The sequence below is a fragment of the Xiphophorus hellerii genome, chromosome 3, assembly GCF_003331165.1.
Source record: "Xiphophorus hellerii strain 12219 chromosome 3, Xiphophorus_hellerii-4.1, whole genome shotgun sequence".
Classification (NCBI taxonomy): domain Eukaryota; kingdom Metazoa; phylum Chordata; class Actinopteri; order Cyprinodontiformes; family Poeciliidae; genus Xiphophorus; species Xiphophorus hellerii.
In genome coordinates, this window is record NC_045674.1 from 6,805,508 (window position 1) to 6,828,352 (window position 22,845).

At 37.3% G+C, this 22,845-nt stretch overlaps 1 protein-coding gene across 1 annotated transcript in view; it reads right to left on the reverse strand.

Moving 5' to 3' along the window:
* ube2e2 (ubiquitin-conjugating enzyme E2E 2) overlaps window positions 1-22,487 on the reverse strand; it is a 41,874-nt gene extending 19,387 nt beyond the window's left edge. Inside the window, exons 1-3 of the mRNA XM_032559092.1 lie at window positions 22,309-22,487; window positions 18,017-18,200; window positions 16,923-16,973 (exon numbers count right to left, since the gene is read on the reverse strand). Coding sequence (XP_032414983.1) covers window positions 16,923-16,973; window positions 18,017-18,192 — 227 coding nt within the window. The 5' untranslated portion in view covers window positions 18,193-18,200; window positions 22,309-22,487. The remainder of the gene's footprint in view (window positions 1-16,922; window positions 16,974-18,016; window positions 18,201-22,308) is intronic.
* Window positions 22,488-22,845: the final 358 nt, after the last annotated feature.

Below are 22,845 nucleotides of genomic sequence, written 5' to 3' on the forward strand. Positions count from 1 at the left end.
GCAAGCTGGGCTCAGTCAATCTGAAGAGCAGGGTGTATTGAACTGAGGCAGAATGTGTTGTAATAGAGTGTAAAGAAGCAGCCTTTTATTGAGGAAGTTTGCATTCAGCGAGGTTTAAAGTCAAGCTGTAAATAGAGCAGAGGATCTGTGTGTTATCCTCTGCGCTTCTTTTGCAACTCGGAGTTACAACAGATTTTACTGCGGTAAGCATTTTCCTCTGCAGCTGAACGCTTCCAGCGTCTGATGCAGCGGGCCTCCAGCCTGGGATTTAATCATTTAATACACATCATTACCATAAAAAAAAAAGAAAAAATACACACGGCTAGCATGAAGAAAGCACAACTCCATTAGTATCAAACCAAAAAAAAGGAGTAAAAAAAAACAAACAACTAAAGCTGGTAAAACAACACTTGAAACCTGAAAATGTTCATGTTTTATTCATTGTGACGTAATGGAAATAATAGAATTTCACCTCATCTGATAGTCTGGTAGATTTAGTTCTATTTGGGATCAAAATGGCAAAATTTGTTACATTTTCAGCTGCAGCTTTTCGCTTTTTTACAGCATTGTATCAAACTAATTTAAAAACCTGTTCCACCCCTCACCTCTGGTGGCGCTACACCAAGAACCACTGAAGGAAACGACACAAAAACCTCAGAAGAAAACATGAGCGCAACTTCCTTCTTCACAAAATATAAACAAAAATGAAGTACCAGCATAGGGCTGCATGACGAATCAATAATATATCACAACAGAGATAATATCAATAGATAATACATTTGATAGAATATTCAATATATTGAAAATTCTCTGAACTCCGACCCAGAACCGCACAGCATTCTGGGAGATGTAGGCAGAAGAAAGGCTTTAGGTGCTCAACCACTCAGGCTAGCTAAGTAAGGTTGGTGGAATCAACCAACTCGCTCACTCTTTGGTTACCTAGCAACTCGCTCACTCTTTGGTTGCCTAGCAACAACTTGCTGAGTAACTGGCGTAACAGCTTAAAATTTCCCCACTGTGCCTCATAACTGCTTAAAGATTAAAAAAAATAACAGCGTGGAATGAAAACTGTGGATAAAACAGGAAATGTTGTGGTACCAGTTTGGCAGTATTTCCGATACTTAAAACAAAAAACTAATCAATAATTATCGCCAGACTGATCTAAAATGCATATGTCGTGATAATTCCTTCATCTTTTTCAGTTTCCCTCACACCGATTTCTGATCAATAAATACTTTTTTATTAGAACCTAATAACAAGCTGCTCCACTCGATGTGAGCATTTGTCGTATAGTTTATCGTTTATCGCAATAAATGTTTTTCATGGTAAGAATTCTGATTCATCGTCGTCAGTCACAATAAATTCAAATTAATGAGGTTTCATTTTTACAATTTAATCCACTGCTTTTTCAGTGAGTATCAATAAATATCAGTTCATTTGAAAATGCAGTTACTGATTAGTTAACTAAATGATACAAGTGGTCAGGCTTTCAAAGAGCAGTATTTGTGTTTGTGGGGCTACAATTGGATTGCTAGAAAGAAATCAAGGAAATACTCGTGTTATTTCCTCTTTAAATACAACTCAACGCTAAAAAAAGTAAATTTTGCATAATACTTCCCCTTTAAGGAAGTTGTATTTGGTATCAACTGATCTTATCTTATAATTTATTTATTTGTTGATCTGAAACATTTAGGTGTGACTAAAGAGCAAAAATAGAAGAACTATGCGAGGAGGCAGATACTTTTCTGCGCTCTCTAGGTCTAAATCATAATAATGAGCGCACAGTAGATTTTTCTTCTTCCTGCATAAAGATGAAAGCAGTAACAACCTGCTTCTGTCAGTGAGTAATTACACACATTTTCTTTCCTAGAGTAAAACAAGCTGGTATTTGTGCAGATATGTTAAATGGTTTACAGACTAGGAATCTTCAGGCAGAAAAAAAAACCCCAAAATGCCTTAGAGACAAAACTGCAGCGTCTTACAATTCATGAGCTAAATTAGCCACAAGCAGGATGTTAATATTTTTAATTTTACAGGCTTCCATGAAAGTCAACTCCACTATAATTACAAACAGCCCTCTCAGTGTCTCTGGTGCTTCTGCAAGAGCAATCTGTGCAGCCATTTGGTGCTGTGACCGAGGGAATGGACTTATTAACAAAAAGGTCAGTGATCAGAACAAGCTGAGCTGCCAGATCCGCTGCAGAGCGCCGCATGTTTTCCCCCGGCGCTGCATTAGACCCAAGGTTTGCAGGTTCTTGAGCCGCCAGACACAGAGAGCGGCTGGTCATCTGGGATGTTCTTCACAGGTTATTTTTGATCACATTACTAAAAACAGTAATCTAAGAGCATTTATGATTCAATCCCCACCTGGTAAATGAGCAATTAAGATATTTTTAAACCTATTTATAGAAGGAGGTGTGAATTAGGGCTGGAAGTGATTAATCTATTGATTATTCTGAGGATTAATCGGATAAAAAACACACTGCACACTGTCTGCAGATTCTTCATTTAAGCCTTTTTACACAATATGAGAAATTAGGGCTGAAACAATTAATTGGATTAATCGCGATTAATGGTGAATAGTCATGATTAGTCAAAATTAATTAATCATTTAGTCAAATTAATCAGTTATTGAAATAATCAACTAATTTGTAATTGATTAATTGTTAACTGGAGTATACAGACTGAAAAAGGGTAATGTGCTTAAATAAAAACACATTGATAGCAGTAATTAAGCCAAAACTGCACAAAAAAATAGATAAAATTTCATTTAAGGTAAAAACACCTTTGTGTGTAAATATGTTTTACCCAAAATGCCTCAAGTGGCCTATTTTTGGTTTCACCTGGTAAAAATGCCCTAAAAAATGAAATACTATTGCATAGTGAGCAATAAAATGTTTTTTTTCTTATCTGAAAAAGAAATTGAATAGTTTATTTGTATATTTTAATATATTTCTAATATTGAATATAAAAACCAAGAGGTTAAATGAAAACCTGTAGAACTTTTTTTTATCCGATTAATCGATTAATCATCAGAATAATCGATAGAATAATCAATTACTAAAATAATTGTTAGCTGCAGCTCTGCTAGAAATGCATTAAAGATGCAAATAAATAATAACATTTTACTTTCTTTGCATTTCATTTCCTTAAATGCAATAAAATAGCATTCATTTAGTCTAGACTTGCTCATTTGTAGCTAAGAAAATACTTCTAACAATTTCAGCTCTTTCTACTTGAATTATCAATACAACGAAGAGCTACTCTAGTTTCTTAATCAATAGCTGGATAACAAAAGGTGCTTAACAGGAGAATTGTTGAATCAAGGGAAGCTAAATAGGTCATGTGAAGAGTTCAAAATAGAATATATTCATAGACAAAGAAGCTTTTTTAATCTTAAATGCAAAATGTTTATATATTTGTACAGTTGTATGTTTTGTTCCATCTTTTTTTTGAGTCTGTATACTCCAGGTAACGATTAATCAGTTCCTAAATTAGTTGATGATTATTTCAATAATCAATTAATCACGATTAATCGTTTCAGCCCAAGTGTGATTTAAGACTTCAAGAGTCAGAATCCATTAGGATTATCAAAAGACTCGACTATTTGCTCTCACATCCGCCTCAGGTTGCCATTCAGTCGCTCCAGAAGCTCTTAAAGTGATGCTTCTCCACAGACTCATCAATAACGCCGCAGACAAATGTTTGCTGGAAAACTACCTCACAAACGAGAACACAGAGAATTCAATGTCACGCATGAATCAAGGCGGGCAGCATTCACTGCCACAACGGAAATCACTGTGGATCAATCAAAACGCAGGTTCCTGTCGGCGGGTCGGCTTCGTTCCATTGGGGAACATTAGTTTATTTTCCATCCAGGAAGGCGTGAGAGGAGAAAAACGGTCCGGTTTATTGGAGAAGAAATTTGTTCGCCGCACATAAACACACAAAAAGGTACCAAAATTGGACCATTTCTTCTGGAAATGATGTGGAGAAACAGAAACTCAAGGTATGAGTCAAATTTAAGTCAGTCGAATATGAATATGGTTAATTTAATTCGTGAAAAAATGTATGGAAAATATGTAAAATTAGCTTCATTTCAGGCAAAAATGTTTACCAGTGTTTGTTGTGTTAGTTAAGCAACAAATCCACAGGTCTGTCAGGATGAAAGCTAAAAATCAAAAACACCGACAGCCATTCCTTCGCTGATGTCTGCAGCAGATGGAAGAAGTTAAAATTAAAGTTCCAGGTTAGTAGGAAGAGATCACAAGCTTTTACTTTGTGCAGGTTTTTTTTTTTAAATGCAACATATATTTAAGTGTTTTGCATTTTAAAAGATTTTCTGTTATATTAAAACAAGATTGTTAGTTTTGCACATCATGTTTGCTTTCTTTTTAACATCTTGTAAAACTATTGTTCTGTTGAACCACAACAGTTTTTGATTCATTTGTGTATTTAAATATTTTTATTTACATTTGGTAGCTGATTTCAGACTGTTTTTGTTAGTCAAATTAGTTTACCTTTCTATTTATTTGCCTATTTTGCACTTTCTTTGACGTACTAAATGCAATGTGTGATTTTGTATGCATCATGTATGAATAGTTTTTAAATTTAGTGACTGCTTATAAAATAAGTAAATTAAAAAAATCACATGCCCCCAAACAAAAGAAGAAGCAGAAAATATGGAAAATAGTATTTTTTGCCTATTTTCAAACCTTACAAGCAACTGTTCAGTAAGATATGGGAGCTTGTTTTAAATCAATAATTCCTTAATAATGATGTAAAAGTACTTGATGATTGTTTTATTTAAAACATAGAGAAAATGTCTTGATCTAAGAGAAATAATCTGCCAATATAATTATTTTTTATTTTAACTATTCAGGGATTATTCACTTAAAAAAAGTTCATATTTTGATGAAAAGTTTGTTAGTTTTGTTTTACTTCCAGTGTACTAAGGTATTTGCACTAGAAAACAGACCAAAATACTTAGTAAGATTTTGTGTTTTTGCAGTGTAGTAGAAACCCAAATGGAAGAACAAAAGCATTTAAAAAATGTTTTATATTTTTGACCCATGTTTGCACACCCAGGCTTCAACCGGACATCTTCACCCATTTCGTTTCACAGCTTCTGCCTCTGACAACACGGCGATCACCTTCAACAACCAGGAGGTATTTTTGACTCTCACCCCAAGTCTTCCTCTTCATCCCCCCCTCATGAATATTCATGGCCTCCACCCCCTGCTGTGCTTAATGGTAACGCTGTGAAAAACGACGCCGGCTGTGTCACTCACACATAATCCTCCCAGGGCCGTGCACAAAGCTAATAAGCAGCCATGACAGACACAAAGATGATCCCATCACAGCTGAAGGTCACAACCTACAACAAAGGAGAGCCTCATTTCTCTCCTGATGATGATGAAGATCAGAGATGCATATTCATGTCGCCACTAGGAGTCGGTTAGCATGCGATGGCTGCAGCATGCGATGGCTGCAGCATGCGATGGCTGCAGCATGCGGCAACTCTTAGAGAGATGCATCACAACTGGAAATCTGCCGGAGCGTAGGCGAGCGCGTCTTCACAACGAATGGTCTCTAGGGAACTTTATCACGATATTTTGTGATAGCGATACAGATTATAATTAAAAAAAAGATGTCTTAATTTTTAGGTAACTGTTTGGCTGTGACCACAGTTGGGTAGTAACTAATTATATTTAGTCAATTACATTTACCTGAGTAACGTTTCTGAAGAAAAAAAAAACAATTTTTGCTACGCTGTACTTTTTACTTTTACTTGAGTAATTTTATTATGAAGTATTTCTACTTTTACCCGAGTAAAAGCAGTAATTAAGCTAAAACTGCATAAAGTATATATACATTCAAGATAGAAATACTTTTATAAACACAAAACTTTTAATTTTGGTCTTGCCCAGTTCAAATTCACTAAAGGAATGCTGTGTTTTTGCAATTTAATCAATAAAATGTATATTTTATTTTAAAAAAGAAACGGATTTGTTTATTTGCATATTTTAATGTATTTCTAATACTGTGTAAAAAAGGCAATAAAATGAAAAATCTGTAGTACATGCCACATTTTTAGGCTATTAATGGATTAATCGCCAGAATAATTGATTACTAAAAATAATCATTAGTTGCAAACCTACTAATTTACAGTGTTCTCTGTCCTATAACCTCGTTTTTATTCCTTCAATAGAGATCAGCAGTGACTAGATGAATGCATGGATGACAGGCAAGCAGATTAATGAGTCAATAAATTAACAAATATATATATATTGAAATTGACATGCTAGAAAAAACAAACAAACATCTTCAGTTCTACATTTTCTCTTTTTCCACATGTATCCAGACTTGAGAAATACTCAAGGCAGTTTGTGTTTTATTCCTGACTTGTCCTGGCAGCACCTTTGTATTTTGTAACCAAACAAAAGGAGAAACTGCAAACAAAGAAGCTAGCTGAAGCTTCAACCAGAGCGAAAACAAAGCACGAAGCGGCGCTGCAAGACGGGATTATTTTCACAATCAGTGAGCATTTCCTTTTTTGGTTAATCTTGTAATCTGTAAAATGTCAGACAATAGAGAAAAAGGCTCAAGGATTATTTAGTTTACCGTCAGGGAGCAAATCCTCACATTTAGGAGGCTTCATGGGATCAAATGTAAACAGCTTTGAAAATGACAATTCGCTCCTAATCCAAACAGTTCCAGATGAAATGGAAAACCTTGAGCACAAACTCAATGAGATACGAATCGTTCATGAGCAGCAAGCTAAATACCAAGCCGATTCATTTTGTTCACATTAAACAAGGCCACCTAATGAAATTAGTCATGCTGCTACAAAAATGTAACTCACCAGGAACAACAGCTAAAAAAAACAAAACAATTTTTTAAGAGAGCAAATTGGGTGAGAAGCAGGAAAATCTGGTCCAAGCGGAGCAAAAGTTTGAAGGAGACATTTTACCACATCGAGACAAAATGATGGAAAATCATTTCTGCAACCCATCCTTTTTGCACAAAATCATCCTTAGATAATTAGATTTTAGTCGGTCAGTTCTGTTTATTTTGAGCTCCTTTCAGAATGAGATGTTTTAGCTCGTCTTGTCACTTTAAATCCAAATAAGATGCTGCTGGCTACGCCCCAACTCAACAATTACACTCATGCATGAAAATGGCTGCAAACAGATGTGCAATTATACATCTTTGAAAAGCAGAAGTAGAGCCTCCTGCACGACCAACAAGAATGCAGCAAGCGGTTTCTGGACGGTAAGGCAAAGGCAAACACTCGTCTTTTCCAGCAGCCATTGTACAGCGCATACAGCAGTAAAACTAGCTGATCAAACATGCTGGAGCTCAGTCTGGGCTGCCAGGTAATGGGGTGGGCTCAGCTGGGGTTGCTAGGTAACGCTGCAGCGCCTGCTGATTTGTGATGTTACATTCTGCTGGTTTTTAAAAGGGATCATTTTTCAGACCAAAACACATGAACTTGTTGCCAAAAATGGCAGAGTTTTTTTTTAAGTGCTTTGTTGATTTTAGAAGCAGTTGAGACTCAAATGGAAGTAAGAAGCACCTTTAAGGAACTTTGAAGTACTAATATTACTACATTAATGGAAAATGGTTAATTCAATAATAAAACCAGTTTCAAACATATGAGTGCTGTTAATCCTGGTTCTAAAAGTTGCGACAGAAAACGGCACTTCAAATAAAACATTCAACTGAAATAAAAGAGCAGAACACATGGAAACAAACAGCAACTCGGGATCGTTTTGCCAGATATTACTTCCTTTAAATTTGAGGTCTTTGTATGGATGAATCACAAACAAATAAAAAGGCTGAAATATTACTGCCACACCAGTAAGTGGCACCAGAATCAACATTACAACATCAAAACTGAGAGTAGGAGTTATGACAGATGAGAGCAAACCCTATAAAAAGGGCTTTGTGGTTGAGGTTTCTAACACGAAGACGTCAAGTCTTTTCATTTTCTATTTTTACATCATTGAAACTTCTATTGACATAAACAAGTGACTCAAACGCAGCAGGAATTATGCTAAATATTGTTGGGCAGAATCTTACGCTGCCATTTAAGACTTTATTCATTTAAAAACTGTGTAGCAACTGTTATTCCAACTTGTGCACAAATTTCTGCATGGACTGAAAGTTGTGTCATTTCCTCACTGCCTCTGGTTTAGAAGAAGAAGAAGAAGAAGAAGAAGAAGAAGAAGTGAGTGACACTTTCACAAACTAAAACTTCACCTTATCAATGTCACATCACAGGATGAAAAAAACAAGCAAAAGCAGAGCTGACAGTACATAGAGCCTGTGATCCAAAGAAACAATAAAACCCCGCTCTTCTAAGAAAAATATAATTCAGATAGAGATGCTAAATATGTAACATTCAATGGTGACATCAAGGTGAATTTTTGGAAAGTTTAAGACACTAAATCAAAAGTCTCGTTATGACCAAAGGTGAGCAGAGTACCCAAAAATCTTACTAAAGTAAAAGTATAAAAGTATTTGGTAAAAAAATTGCATCATCAGATGGACAAAAATGTACATTTAAGTGGATTTGTAGGTATTTTAAGAATGAAAATGAAAAAAACTCATATAAGTAAAACAAATATCAGGCAAAAAAACATTTTTCCAAATCAGTTTCTTTCAATAAAAACCTGATGAAACTTTAACAAAAACTTACAGGTGTGTTTGTGTCTGGTGGCTTTTTGGTTAAAACATGTTTGGTTTTCATTCAGTGGATAGAAAATCCAGAAATTTTACTCAGGTAAGAGTAAAAAGTACAGCGTAGTGAAAATACTCCTAAAACTACATAAAAAAATACTCAAGTAATTGAGTAAATGTAACCAGTTACTACCCAACTCTGGTTATTACCAAATATAGACACCTTCCTAAAATACTGATCCAAAAGTAATATTTTTACCTCTTTCTTTCCAAAAGATATTTTAGGCAGAAAAAAAAACACTTGATAAAAAACGACCTTATATTAATAAAGGGATAATATAGAATTAAAACAGCAAACGCACTAATATTTATTATATTTTAAAGCAAAACAAATCTAAATAAAATACTAATTCCATTATTGGTTGACTTTATCACGAAACCAAAGCTTTTCTCTGATTAAGTCAAATAAATTAGCTGTTTAAACTTTCCCACACCCTTATCTACTTTCACTTCAGCTACTGGTTTCCTCTACTTTTAACAACCAGAGCTGCAAAACAAAAAAACTTGCTACCAAAGCGAAGTGCAAATAGCAACCTTGTTGCATTTAATTTTTCCAAGTTGCTGCAGGAGGAAAACATTTAATCTCCACTACTGTCAGTGTTGAATATCAGTGAACAAAAGCAGCTCTAAGAAATGCCCTTTCCCCTCCGCTTTCAATCTGGACAATCCGAGCCAAAAACCTGCCACTTACCATCGAGTCTCTGCTGCTGAACATTACTCTGCTTCCTCCTCTCCGCAGACATAATGGGTGTTCGTTTGACCATCCGCGGCAGGAGATGAAACGGTTCAAACCAGAAAGGTACATCACTATTAACTACTATTTTAACAAAGTGTCTGTTTGGATCAAAGCCTGGAAATGTCATCGTCTGCAAATCAGCTTCACGTAATGAATTCAGAGCTCTTACAGAGCTGCAGAAACACATGCCAACGACACACAGATAATAGCAGAGGAAACGCAAACTGGGAGGCGGAAAGGTGAATTTTTATGACAAACAGAGGAGAGGGGTTGGATGGCGGAGAGATAAAGAAGAGAGAAGCCAAAAAAAGTCTTTGTGTTTATCAATCTATTTATTGACCTTTTGATGTGATGTGATTTTTTTCCCCACCAACACAAACAGTGTTGGAAAATTACGTTACTCCAAATTCCACCTGGTGGCGCTAGTCCGCAAAATGGCGACAGCAAAAGTTGGGAGAAAACGCCAGAGTCGGTTGGTTGTTCAACAATAATTTAACAGTTTTTTTTTTAAATTGTATCTTCAGTTGAGTATTCATCATACATAATCACAAAGCTTTGACCTTTTTGAATTCTGCACCTAAAAATTAACCACAGAATGAAGAACTAAAACAACTACTACTATAAACAATATTCAACTGATAACTAATAAAAATGAGCAAAAACTCTAAATACTAATTAAAACTAAATGAATTAGTCACACAAAATGTCACAACTAAATAAAACTAAACAATAATTTAAAAAAAACAAACTATTATAACTGATTTTTTAGACTGGATGCAGATGAACATCAACCAATGAATTCACTTAAATTGGGTAAAAGTCTAGCAAAAACAGGTTATTCAATGAGATCGGTTTGTTTGATACAAAGCAGTGTGAAAGCGAACCGCACCAGCTGAAAATGTAACAAATGTTGCAATTTCCAGCTGGTGTGGTTCGAAAGAAAAACTGATTGAAAAACCTGTTGCCCTCCTCGCCTGTGGGGGCGCTGCAACAACAACTACTGAAGAAGACAAGCGCAACTTCCTTCTTCACAAAATGTAAACAAAAATGGAGTGGTGTCAGATTTTATCGACTGTAGGACTTCCCTTTAACCTTTGGTAAAAGACCACAAGCCATTTCAATCGCTAGCATTAGGTTTTCACGTTTGTTTTGGTTGCATTTACCCAGAATGCCCTGCACTCTGTATAGTCCACTTCCTGCTTTTGGAGCGGTCTCCTGTCCGCCTACATTCAGATATGAATTTAAACCGCACCAGAGTTCTCTTCAAGCGAACCGAGACAGAGGTTTTTAAGGGGACCAGATCGGTTACACATTCACATCTCCCCAAACAAACCGGACTTTCTAGAAAAATTATCTAGAGTTTGAATTTAAAGATGCATTCACACCATCCCTGTTTAGTCCGCTTTGACCAGAGGTGAAATTCTGTTTAAACCTGATTAAAACCAGACTATTTTATTTTTAGTCTCGATGAACAAAACTAAAAAAATAAAATACTGGGATACCAACTTTAGACATCCAGCAATAGAGATAACAAGGCCTGTCACAATAACAAATGGTGTTATATGTTAGTTATTGTGATAATCGATAATATTGTTTTGAGACCATTTTCAAGTAATATCATGGTAATAATGGCATAATAATGGAAGAACACAGTCTCAAAAATGAATAAACTTTAAATTCTAATGAACATTTAACACTGGAATTGAAAGACATTTTAATTATCACAAATAAACAAAACAAGAGAAACAGCAAATAAAATGAAATATGAAGCCTCTGGAAACAAAAGTATTCTTCAAAAAAAGGACTAGTTGAAACCAAAGCATCAAACTAAAGCGAAAAATGACAAATCATGACAGTGAAAATTACTGAATTTGTATTAATTTGTCTAGTGATTAATTGATTTATTGCAACAGGCCTACAGATAACACTGCAAAATTGTATCAAATGAAAAGTTTATTTTCCTGCAAGATCGAGGCAATATTTGCACATGCAGCAAAAAAAAAAAAAAAAAAAAAAAACAGCCACTAAAAAACAGCTTGGTACGCTTCATCAGGCGAGGAAGCACAAGCTGCCTGTGCAATTCACTTGGAAGTGTATGACAGCGAGAATAATTGCTGTGTCAAATCCTCCGGGGCTTCGGCGTGTTCCTGCTCTTCTGATGCGCGACAACTGCCAAGGTGACGAGCGAGCCGTCACAAAGCCGAGAGAGGCAGATAAAACCTGGTGTCAAGTGGAAACGGCTGCTTGTGATTTTAAGGTAAGTGACACCACACTTTGTTACACAGACTTGATGCTTGGAAATGTTACACAATGTATTACTGTGCTCGGTTTATCCAAACAGGCAGCCTATGTAATGAGGAAATAATGGCTTTAAATGCAGCTAAGTGTTATCACAGTGACTTTAAATAGAGGCCTGATGAAAAGGCATTAGAGTTTTATTACCCTTATGAAGCTGGCAGCTCCTGTCTGGCACGCTTTAAATTAGATCATCAACAAAACTCTCCATTCATTACAGCTTTTATCAACAGTATGAGGAGGCTGGAACCAGAGCAGCTCAATTCAGAGGAGAGAACCTGCACAGAACATCCAAAAAGTATTTGCATCCTTTTAAATCTTTGGTTTCAAGTAGGCCTGTCGCAATAAGCAATAATCAGATACATTAAAACAAACTCATTAAATTCCATTTGAATGCTTTGTTGTTACTAGTAATATCCTTTAGGTGATAAAATTGAACTAACTAAAAATATTAGTGGGCTTCTACGTTTAGCAATATAGAAGGGGATCCATTACGCAAAATTCACATTTTGCATGTTTTTATGTTTCCATATGGGTTTAACTGCTTCTAAAAAAAACAGCCTAAACATTTTAAACATAAACAACAAAAAGAAAACAACACTCAGATGTTTTTGGCAATAATTTAAGGCTTTTTGGAGTTTGGAAAATCAATCATTTCAAAACCCTTAAGAATATAAGGGCACTACCAGTTACCTAGCAACCCCAGTGAAGTTCCACTTATTACCTAGCAACAGAAGCTGAGCTCCAGCACATCTGGTCAGTTAGTTTTACCACTGTATGCGTATAGGCCAGTCGCAATAAGCAATAGATCAATTAATTGCATCATAAATTAAATCAAACTCAACAATTTCCATTTGCATAATTTATCGTTTTTCTCTGTTCTCTTTCCAAAAGTTCTTGGTCTGGTGTTTTGGTCTCAACTAGCTCTTTTTCTGAAGAACAGTTGTGTTTCCAGAGACTTCATAATTAATTTTTATTTGTTGCTTCTGTTGTTTAGTTTGTTTATTTTGGATATTTAGAATATCTCACAGCTCCAGTGTTAAATGGAGCTGTGATGAATCTTTTCAAAGATCCATCAGCAATTTAAAGTTGATGGATCTTTGAAAATATATTCTTGCATTATGTCATTACATTTCTTCAAAATGGTCTCAAAACAATGTTATCTTTTAATAAAATAAACTCTCGGACAATTATTGTTCAGCGAAATTTCTTATTGTGACAGAAATAACCACAGGCAGTCTAAAAAGTCTACTCAAGTACAGAGTAACTGATCAAATTATCAACCATTCAGTATTTAAAAATTACATCATCAGTCGGACCAAAATATAACATGGAAATTTTGGTATTTTAGGGACCAAAATGACAATATCTCATATATCGGACAAATAAAATTTTTACAAATCAGTTTCTTTCAATAAAAAACTGTTGAAACTTTAACAAAAACTGCAGGTGTGTGGTTCTGGTGAATTTTTGATTGAAACCTGTTTGTTTTTCCTGCAGTGGGTAGAAAACCCAGAAAATTTACTCAAGTAAGAATAGAAATACTTCACAATAAAATTACTCAAGTTTAAATAAAAAGTACAACATAGTAAAAATACCCCTAAAAGTAATTTATTTTGAAAAAGTTACTCGAGTAAATGTGATTGAGTAAATGTAGCAATGTAGCTACCCCAATCTGAAAACAACCTTTCTGTCAGCGCATTGAAGAGTGTAAAAGCAAACATAAAATAATAAAGAAACTGAAATAGGTTGGTCAAATATGAAAAATAAACATCAAACACACTGAAAAATGATTCAGAAAGTGCAATTTAAAGAATAAAGCTTGACGTCTCTCATAGAATTAGAATGAATAGATTTACCTTTATTGTCACCAATATAAAACTTCTCTATCGCTGAATCCCTACCTGCAAATGAAGCTCATTTAAAACCATTCTGCAAAAAATAAAGGATCAAAACTCAACAACAACCCAAAAGATCCATTACCAAGTTAATAGAAATGTTGGATGGCAGCAGTTATTCAGTTACAGGTTGATTTTTCATTACTAAATGACAATAAACCAATGGAAACAGATTTTTCTATTTACTCTGGTTATCTTTCTGTCTCAAGGCAGCAGGATACTCCAAAACAGCACAATGAAAACGCATGAATCTCTTGAACGCAACTGGAGGAAGGGCGGGAGGTGGGGGGACAGATTGCGTCTCCATTTGTCACAGTAAATGAAACGAATAACCTTTCAGGCTAACCCAACCGCGAGCATGTGGTGCACAGGCCTCTGCGGTCCGCGCTCGCTCATGTGAGCATGTGTAAGATGTGCCGTGTGATATTTTTATGCGTCTGACCCCTGCAGTCATTAATCGATTGGAGGAAACATCACAGAAGACACATCGTTAGATCCAGGAATCATTTTAGAGCGTAGGAAAGGGAACACACGCAGGAATAAAAGGATAATCCCCGAGAAGCTTAATTGTTTCCCGGGCAACTGGCTCCCCCGCCAAGACGACGGCTGTGAAATATCCGATGGCGATTATTTTACTTTCAAATTACTTACTTATGTCCTCCAGCTAAATCCTTCATGTGAGCCTACCTGGGTTTTTTAGGGAGGTGGAAAAGATAAAGATTAGAGTCCTGGAGGAAAACAACGTCTCCTCCAGCCGTCAGCAGAATAACAAAACTGGGCCATGAGCTCAAATGAAAAGGTTAGCTCAATGTTTATGGTTAATGATGGCGGGGGTTCCGACGGGAGCCAGCAGGGGTGATTAATTCAGGCAATAAAGAAGGCCGTCTAGGGTGTAGTCATTTCAAACCGCCTGATGAGTCACATAAAGCCGTTTTCCTTAATCATTTTAAGCAGGTGCCCATGATGGACGAAAAAAAGACCAGCTTCCATTTTCCATCAGAGCGCAGACGCAGAGTGAGATTGTTCTCCGCCAAACAGAGCTACGATCAGCGGCGGCGTGTCAGTCTGTGTTGTTTGGGTTAATAAAGGCCAGTTTCTGAGTAACCCTGGCTTTAGAGGGATGCACATCGTGAGCGTCGCTCTTCCTCAGAGGGCTCAGAGCCGCAGCGCTCGAACACAATAACCATTGTCCCCGCACAGAGAGGTGATGGTGGGGGGTGGAATCACACCAGAATCAAAACTGGGTTTTACAGTCACACTGCTGCTTGTTTTCTTCCACTGATCCAAAACACTCGTTGAGTACAAACCCAGCTCTCTTCCCAGAAACCACAGGGTTCCTGAGTGTTTTTCTAACATTTCCAGACTAAAACTTACAGTTCTTTGGATGTTTTCACATCTGATTTCCCTGTAGATTAAATTTGATTGGGGACCAAAGTTGCAACATTTGTTACATTTTCAGTTTGTGTGGCTCACTTTAACACTGCACTGCGTCAAACAAACCAAACTAATTGACAAACCTGTTCCCCTCCTCGCCTGTGGTGGCGCTGCACCAAGAACCACTGAAGAAAACAACACGAAAACCTCCAAAGAAGACATGAGCGCAACTTCCTTCTTCACAAATGGAAACATGAAGTAGCGTCAGATTTTAGTTGTTGAGGTCTTTGGTAAAAGAGCCTTTACTTCCTCTAACGCTAGACTCTCGCGTTTGTTTTGGTTGACTTTACCCAGAATGCACTGCACTATAGTTCCTTCCTGCTTGACATCTGCATATGAATTCGAACCACGCAAGCGTTCACTTCAACAGAACTGAAACCGAGGTTTTTAGGCGGACCGGAGTTTTCGTTTTCGGTCCTCATCAGAGTTTGATTATGCATCCACATCTCCGTAAACGAACTGGACTTTTCAGAAAAACGAACTACAGTTAGACTAAATCGAACTAAACAGGGCTGGTATGAAATAACCCTTAGGCTACATTCACACAAAAAGTCTTGATGCTCAATTCCGATTTTTTCCTAAAATCCGATATATTTTTGTGTAATAGTTCAAAATGCCTGCAATGAGAATTTATGACCCCAAAACACCCAACATACGTAAAAGAAAAGGGTTGACGTCACACAACAGCATTTTGTATAGAAAAGTAATAATGGACGGAGCCAAACTGCAATGGAAACACTTTCTTCCCATCACGAGTCACATGATCAACAACCGGATGTTACTACTGGTGGAAATGACAAAGAAGACGCAGGAAGTGGTGGGAGGACGATGGCGAGGCATGTTTCTTAATGACTTATTGCATACACGAACTTATCCATGTGTGATTTTAATGAAGGAAGCTAATAAAATAAAGCACAGCCAATAGCAAAAGGTTTTGTAGATGGCCTATTTGGATGTGTAGTCAGAACCAGGACTGATTGTGATGTGGTGCACTACAGTGACCCACAATTCTTTCATAATCATAATTTTCAGCCACTGTTTACATCTGGATTTACCTCATCTGCCTCGTTCAGGTGCAAACTTATGTTTCATGTCTCACATCAATCACATAAAAGTCAAATAAAGTGACCATTCAGATTGCAGATGGCTTGAAAGCAATTAGATATCTAAAGTAGATCCACATATGGAAGTGGCAAAGATCAGATTACTTTGGTGAAGAGATTAGAATTGGACTGTTCAGACTGTTGTAAAGAAGCTCAACATGGATCACATTAGGACAAAAAAAGTGTATTTGCGTCACATTTGGCCTTCGTTCCTTTTATCTGATATTTAAAGTTTAAATACTGAAAGCTTGCAGTGAATTTTTAGCAGATATTTCTACAGTGCTCAATCTCCAATAAACAAGACGATGAAAAGACCTTGTAGAAAAACGGAGAAGAAGTAAAGTCTGTAAATCTAAATAATTTTCCATACGTATCCAGATCTGGAAAACACATTACCCACTTTTCCAGACTGCAACGGAACCCTGTTTTTTTCTGTTTGCTTTGTGCAGCAACAACAATGCAAGAATGGGTTGCAGTCGCTCTTTTTCACCTGAGATTACCCCCTTCAAACACACACACACACACACACGCGCACACACACCCCCCCACACACCCACACACACACACGAGCAGCAGCAGAATAGGAGCCCAGACAAAAGGAGGAGCATTATAGCGTAGCCATGAAACGAGCATGTTTCTGCTGCCTGCACCCATTACAGCTGCTCTGTGCTCCCACTTCGCTTTACACAAATAAAAGCAGAAACTCCTTACCTGCAGTTTGGAGGTGGGTCTAGTGTTATTTCTGCCAGCTCTTTCTGGATCCTGGAAAGCAAAGATTTTCCATTTAATGTGAGGCTCAAACACACAGAAAGGCACCTTTTATATTTTTAACCTCGTCGTTTGAAGGCACAGCACAGAAAACATGAAAATAGATGTTATGAGTCATGTTTATTCATGATTATAGATGAATTATACATCAATGAACTTAGTGTTGTCTGACTGCAGGGAAAGCAGAGGAATAAAATGTTCTGTTAACACATTCTTACAAGGCCTGACACAAATAATAGCATTAATCCATCATCAAAATCATCAACTAATTTACAAATAAATTAACCGTTAACTGGAGTATACAGTCAAAAAAAGGCAAATTCCCGAAAAACAACATATTCAGAGCAGTAATTAGGCCAAAACTGTACAAGATATTAAAAAAGCCACTCACACTTTTTGTTTATCTGCACATTTTAATATATTTCAAATACTTATCTATCAAAATCTTAAGAGGTTAAGTGAAAATCTATAAAATGTGAGAAGTTTTTACTAAAATAATCGTTAGTTCTGGTCGCACTTCTTACAAAGACAATAAAAAGAGCAAGTGAGAGCAAAAGCTGCGTTTTATCCATTTGTATCATTAACACCTTCATGATTTTTGTGCTGGAAGCCCTTCACAGCTTTCAGGAGAAGCACAGGAAATGAAAATGCTCACAGCATCAGTCACTTTTATAAGAAAAGACTGCATGTCCTCAGCAGACTCTTCGCTCACACGGTTGCATAACTCTCATCTGTCTTTTTTTTTTTTTTTGGGAAGAACCGGCGGACGTGGAGGTAAGTGTTGCGGAGCATGAGGCGTATCCATTAAAGAACAAACAGACGGGAATGGGGAATATCGCTTTCAGATGACAGCAGTGACACTTCAGAGCTGCAGCGTCTGAAACAACAACGCCTGTGGGGACCGGAGGCTTTTTATGCAACCTCACACCCCCGGGGTACGAGGAGGCAGAGCTTTGGTCTAACAAAACAGCTCCTCTGTAAACGATGATGCCAAGGTTATTGGTTTGTTTTTCCTGTTTTGGGGCTCCTCGGCTTACCTCTTGGCACTCGTTGAAAGTTTAGCAGCGGTTTTACTTGAGATCTTGGTCTCCTTCTTTTTGGGCTGTGCCTGCTCTCGCTCCTGCTCAGGCGGTACCGTTTCCCTTTGTTCGATATCCGAGCTGCCCCCGCTCGTGCTGGGGCTGTCGTCCGGTCTCTGCACTTCGCTGGACATCGTGGGCCCTAAAAAAACAAAAAACAACAAAAACCCCCCCCCAAAAACGTCAAAAAAACAAAACAAAAACAACCGCGAATGTGAATGGAAGAACACAAGTTAATTACTTCCAGTAATTAACTTAATATCGAGGTGAATGAGAGTTAAATGGGACTTTTCATACTTCTATTTGGGTCTCAACTGCTTCTAAAAACAAATCAAGTTCTTAAAAAAAACATCCAGCAGTTTTTTGGCAATAAATTAATGTCTTTTGGTGTTTTGAAAAAGGTTTCATAAACATTCGGACTGTAACTTCATAAATCACCAGGCACTGCCCCGTTGCCTAGCAACCCCAGCCGAACCTAGCCCCGTTACCTAGCAACCCAAGCTGAGCTCCAGCAAGTTTGGTCAGCTAATTTTACAGTGTTCTCCTTGACTTACCATCCAAAAACCACTTGCTGAATTTAGGCATGTCACAATAAAACAATTAATTGCATAACAAATTAAAACAAGCTCAATAATTTCCATTTGCACGATTTATCCTTTTTCTCTTTTGTCTCTCTTCCTAAAAACTGGATGACAAAAATGTTGAGTGTGGTGTTTTGGTCTCAACTAGCACAATTTTGTTTACAGAGACTTCAAAATTAATTTTCATTTAATGTTTCTGTCATTTTGTTCATTTATTTTGGATAATTAAGATGTCTTCCAGTCCTAGTGATAAATTTTCATTAAAATTTAAAGTTTATTGAGCTTTGAGAATGTGCTCATGCACCAATATGCCATTAGATTACCAGGAAATGATCTCAAACAAAAATATTGTCGTTTATCACAACAACTTTGGGGACAATTTATTGTCCAGCAAAATTTATTATCATGACAGGCCTGGATGTATTCCGGTTGGTTGTTCAGGAGGCTCTACTAATGCTTTTCAAATATATACGGTTGTATAATTGCGCATAAGTCTGCAACCATTTTCACGAGCAATTGTAAGCATTGAGTTGGGGCCCGTGGCCACCGGCTGCTTATTTGGATTTAAAGTGACAGAGGCCCTAAAACATCTCGTCATCTGACAATTACTTTGTAAAAAAAATTGTAATCAACATGTTTTTATTGCCCATAAAAATATCCTAACCTTTCCAGGGAAGCATAATAGGTTACATTTAAAGATTTGCAAGAAGTATAAAGACAAACTGTATTTTCAGATGCAAACATTGGGATAAAAAGTAAATATGAGCCACACTGAAGAGCAGCCTTGATATGACTTTAACTGAATTACTTTACTGACCCAGATTTAAGGCAAACAAAGCTGCTGCTGCTGTAATTTGTCTTCTTTACACACATAGTGGATAATAAGACACTTAAGATCAATTTTATCTCTAATCTGAATAAACTCATAAAATGGCTTTTTCAGCAACTGCAAATAACATTTAGGAATGATTCCCTTTAGCTGTCCTTTTCTCCTCCTGTCTCCTCTTTGGTAGCTCCCTGTTTAATATCATTTGTCCAACACAACCACTATTCGTCCTCCACACATGTCCAAATCATCTCAAGGTGTTGTCACACCTGATAGTCTGGTAGACTGGGTTCCACTGGGGACCAAAATTGCAACATTTGTTACATTTCCAGCTTGTGTGGTTTGCTGTCGCACTGTGTCAAACAAACCAAACCTTTTGAAAAACCCGTTAACCTCCTCGCCTGTGGTGGCGCTGCACCTTGAACCACCAAAGGAGACGACACAAAAAACCTTTTTACATTAAATGTAAACAGAAATGGAGTGGCGTCTGATTGGAGGATTTCTTTTTGTCTTTGGTAAAAAACCAGGAGTCATTTCTCCTGCTAACGTTAAACTCTCACGTTTGTTTTGGTTGTATTTACCCAGAATGCCCTGCGCTGTAGTTCACTTCCTGCTTTTGGAGCGTTCTCTGGTCAGCTTGCATTCACATACGCATTCTAACCGCACCAGAGTTCACTTCAACTGATCTGAGGCCGAGTGTTTTAGATGTACCAGAATTAAATTTTTTGGTCCGCATCAGAGTTTTATTACGCGTTCACATCTCCAAAACAAACCAGACTTTCTAGGCAAATTAATTAGAGTTTGATTAAAGCGGATGCATCATTAATGGCCCCCAATTTGTGAAAATCTCATGTCTTCAATCACTATAGCAAAAAAAGACAGGTTAACATAAATATGTTGTGGTTGTAGCGTAATAAAAGATGAGAGATATATATTAGGTGTCTGATAAGCGAGTTCTTCTGAATGAGGTTTCAGGTTGCCTTTGCTTTCCCTGAAGAGCAGCTCATGAAAAGGCATCAGCTACAACAACCAATCAGATGAGGGCCGAAACAAGGACGAGGAGAAAATTCAAGATAAATCTGTGGTATTATTAGCTAGAATCCAGTGGGCAGAAATGTTACTGCTTTTAAGGAATCTAAGCCACTTTAAATCCACTCTAATATCTACAGAAACCTCAGACTAATTCTTGTACACCAGTTATAGAGTGTGATTTGGAAGCGCCACTTCCAAAACTAAGGTTTTACACATTTCACGCCATATGTTGAAGATTTTTACCTTATCTGGTTTAGGTTTTCCCAGCCTGCAGTTTCCACATTTGACTTAATAATATAAATAGAAAGTATAGAAATCATCGTTTTTGGTATTTCAGCAAATAGAACAAACAATTATCAAATGACAAGGTGTCTTTAAAATACTATCGGTACAGAATAATGTTTTCCATTGTTAAAGTTTTAAAGTATAATCACATCTAGATGACTAAAAAAAAAATCCAATTAAAATCCTAATTATGTGTCTCCACAAATGGATGTGTCACAAACTCAGCTTGAAAAATCTGTCATTAATGTAGGTTTGACCAGTTTAAATAATATTCTCAATCTGGATCTCATCTAAGGTGTAGTCAAAAGGCAAAAATAACACAAAGTAGTCAATTATATGTTTTCACTAACAGAAATATTGTTTCATGAAAAAAGATGCATTTAAAATTAGGGATGAACCGATGCGGAAATTTGGCCCGATATCGATAGCAATATTGCTGTTATAGTCAATAATCAATATTATATATTTTCACTACTGTTTCAACACCTTTGAAAAAAACAAAACAACAGAAACACTATTTATAAAAATAAATATCGGTTCATATCGGCCCAGTTTTATTTATCAGACCAAAAAATGCCCATCATCGGCCGATACCGATGTTGGTGTCAACACATCGGGCATCCCTACCTACAGAGGTATGTGAATACTTCTAAACAACTTAACCCAGGTGTGGTCAGTCTAAATAAAATGATTTGCAAACTAAGATATATTTTAGGACCCAAAAAAATAATTTTTCTTCAGAGTTTCAGCAAATAAACTAAACAATACTGTAGTTTTCAAAGCGGACATTATTGAAGTAGGTCTAACAGTCTAAACAAAAAGCAATAAAACCCAGCTTTACTGTGGTTTACAGAGTAAATGATTTACTCATCACAAACTGTATGTCTAAGATGTGATGTTATAAGGGAAAAAGCTCATGTAATATAGACATTTTCGTGTGTTTTAACCAAAATTACAAACATTTTACAAGTCAGAAACGGTGATTTAAAGAATCTCCAGGATAATCTAGAAAATTAAAGGGGTGGTTCAGATTCCCTGAAAGCAAAGAAATGTCCTAACTTCACCACCGTAACGTTTACGGGGATAAAGCCCACACAATAGGGGGTCGGACCGGGGGACTGCAGCCGAGCGGATCCACAAAAACGACCGTAAACATTACAGGGAGCTAGCTAACATTAGGAGGCCGGGGGAGGAGGCGGAAAGTAGGGTTAATGCTGCGGGCTGCGCCGCTGATCAGAGAAGATGAGCAGGCCTGCTTTGTTTTATAACTAATTGATCAAAACGACGCATAGAGGGAGGCGTTTCTGTCCGGCGGAGGACGGTCCGCGGCGGCGGAGCTCCGGGAGAGCGGTGACCCTGCCTCGGCACAAAGGGAGACTCTTCCCTCTGCCTCCCCCGTCCTCTCTCTCCTTCCCTCCTCCTTCTTCACTGGAAAACGACACTTTTCTTTCACGGTTGATTTTTTTTTTTAGCTACTTTTTTCCCCTCAATCTACCCCACCAAAAAAAGGCGGTTGTCGAGCTTACCTCGCCGGTTGGCCGTCGATGCTGCAATTCGGCGTCGTAATCCCCAAGGTACCGAGAAAAGTATATCCTCACACGGCCGTCTGCTCGCTCCCGTTGTCCTTGCTATTTAACTGGAGGTAGCAGCGGCAGGAAAGCGATTACAGCAAAAAGTGAGGCAGTCCCCGGACCGCCTCCGCGCGCGCTCCCGGTCTGCGCGCGCGCGCGCGCGCCTCGGATGTGCACGTGGGCTGCAAATGGTGAGAGAAACGGCGGCTCGCGCGAGGTGATTAAGACCTGATACACATCGATCTCTTCTGTGATGCTTTTCTTAAAAGCCCCTTTAAAAAATAAATAAAGGAAATGAATACATTTAGATTTAATTAATTATGATTGAACAAAAATGTGAGGAGTTTTGTCTTTAGTGACATATTTCTATTAACAGTTAGCAACAGCTTGATTATAATCGGCTTTCTCCCATTCACTTGGATTCCCGCAGTAGAATTTCTGCGATGTCAATTTACTGCACTGGTTTGGAATTGTATTCTGCCTGTAGTTTTA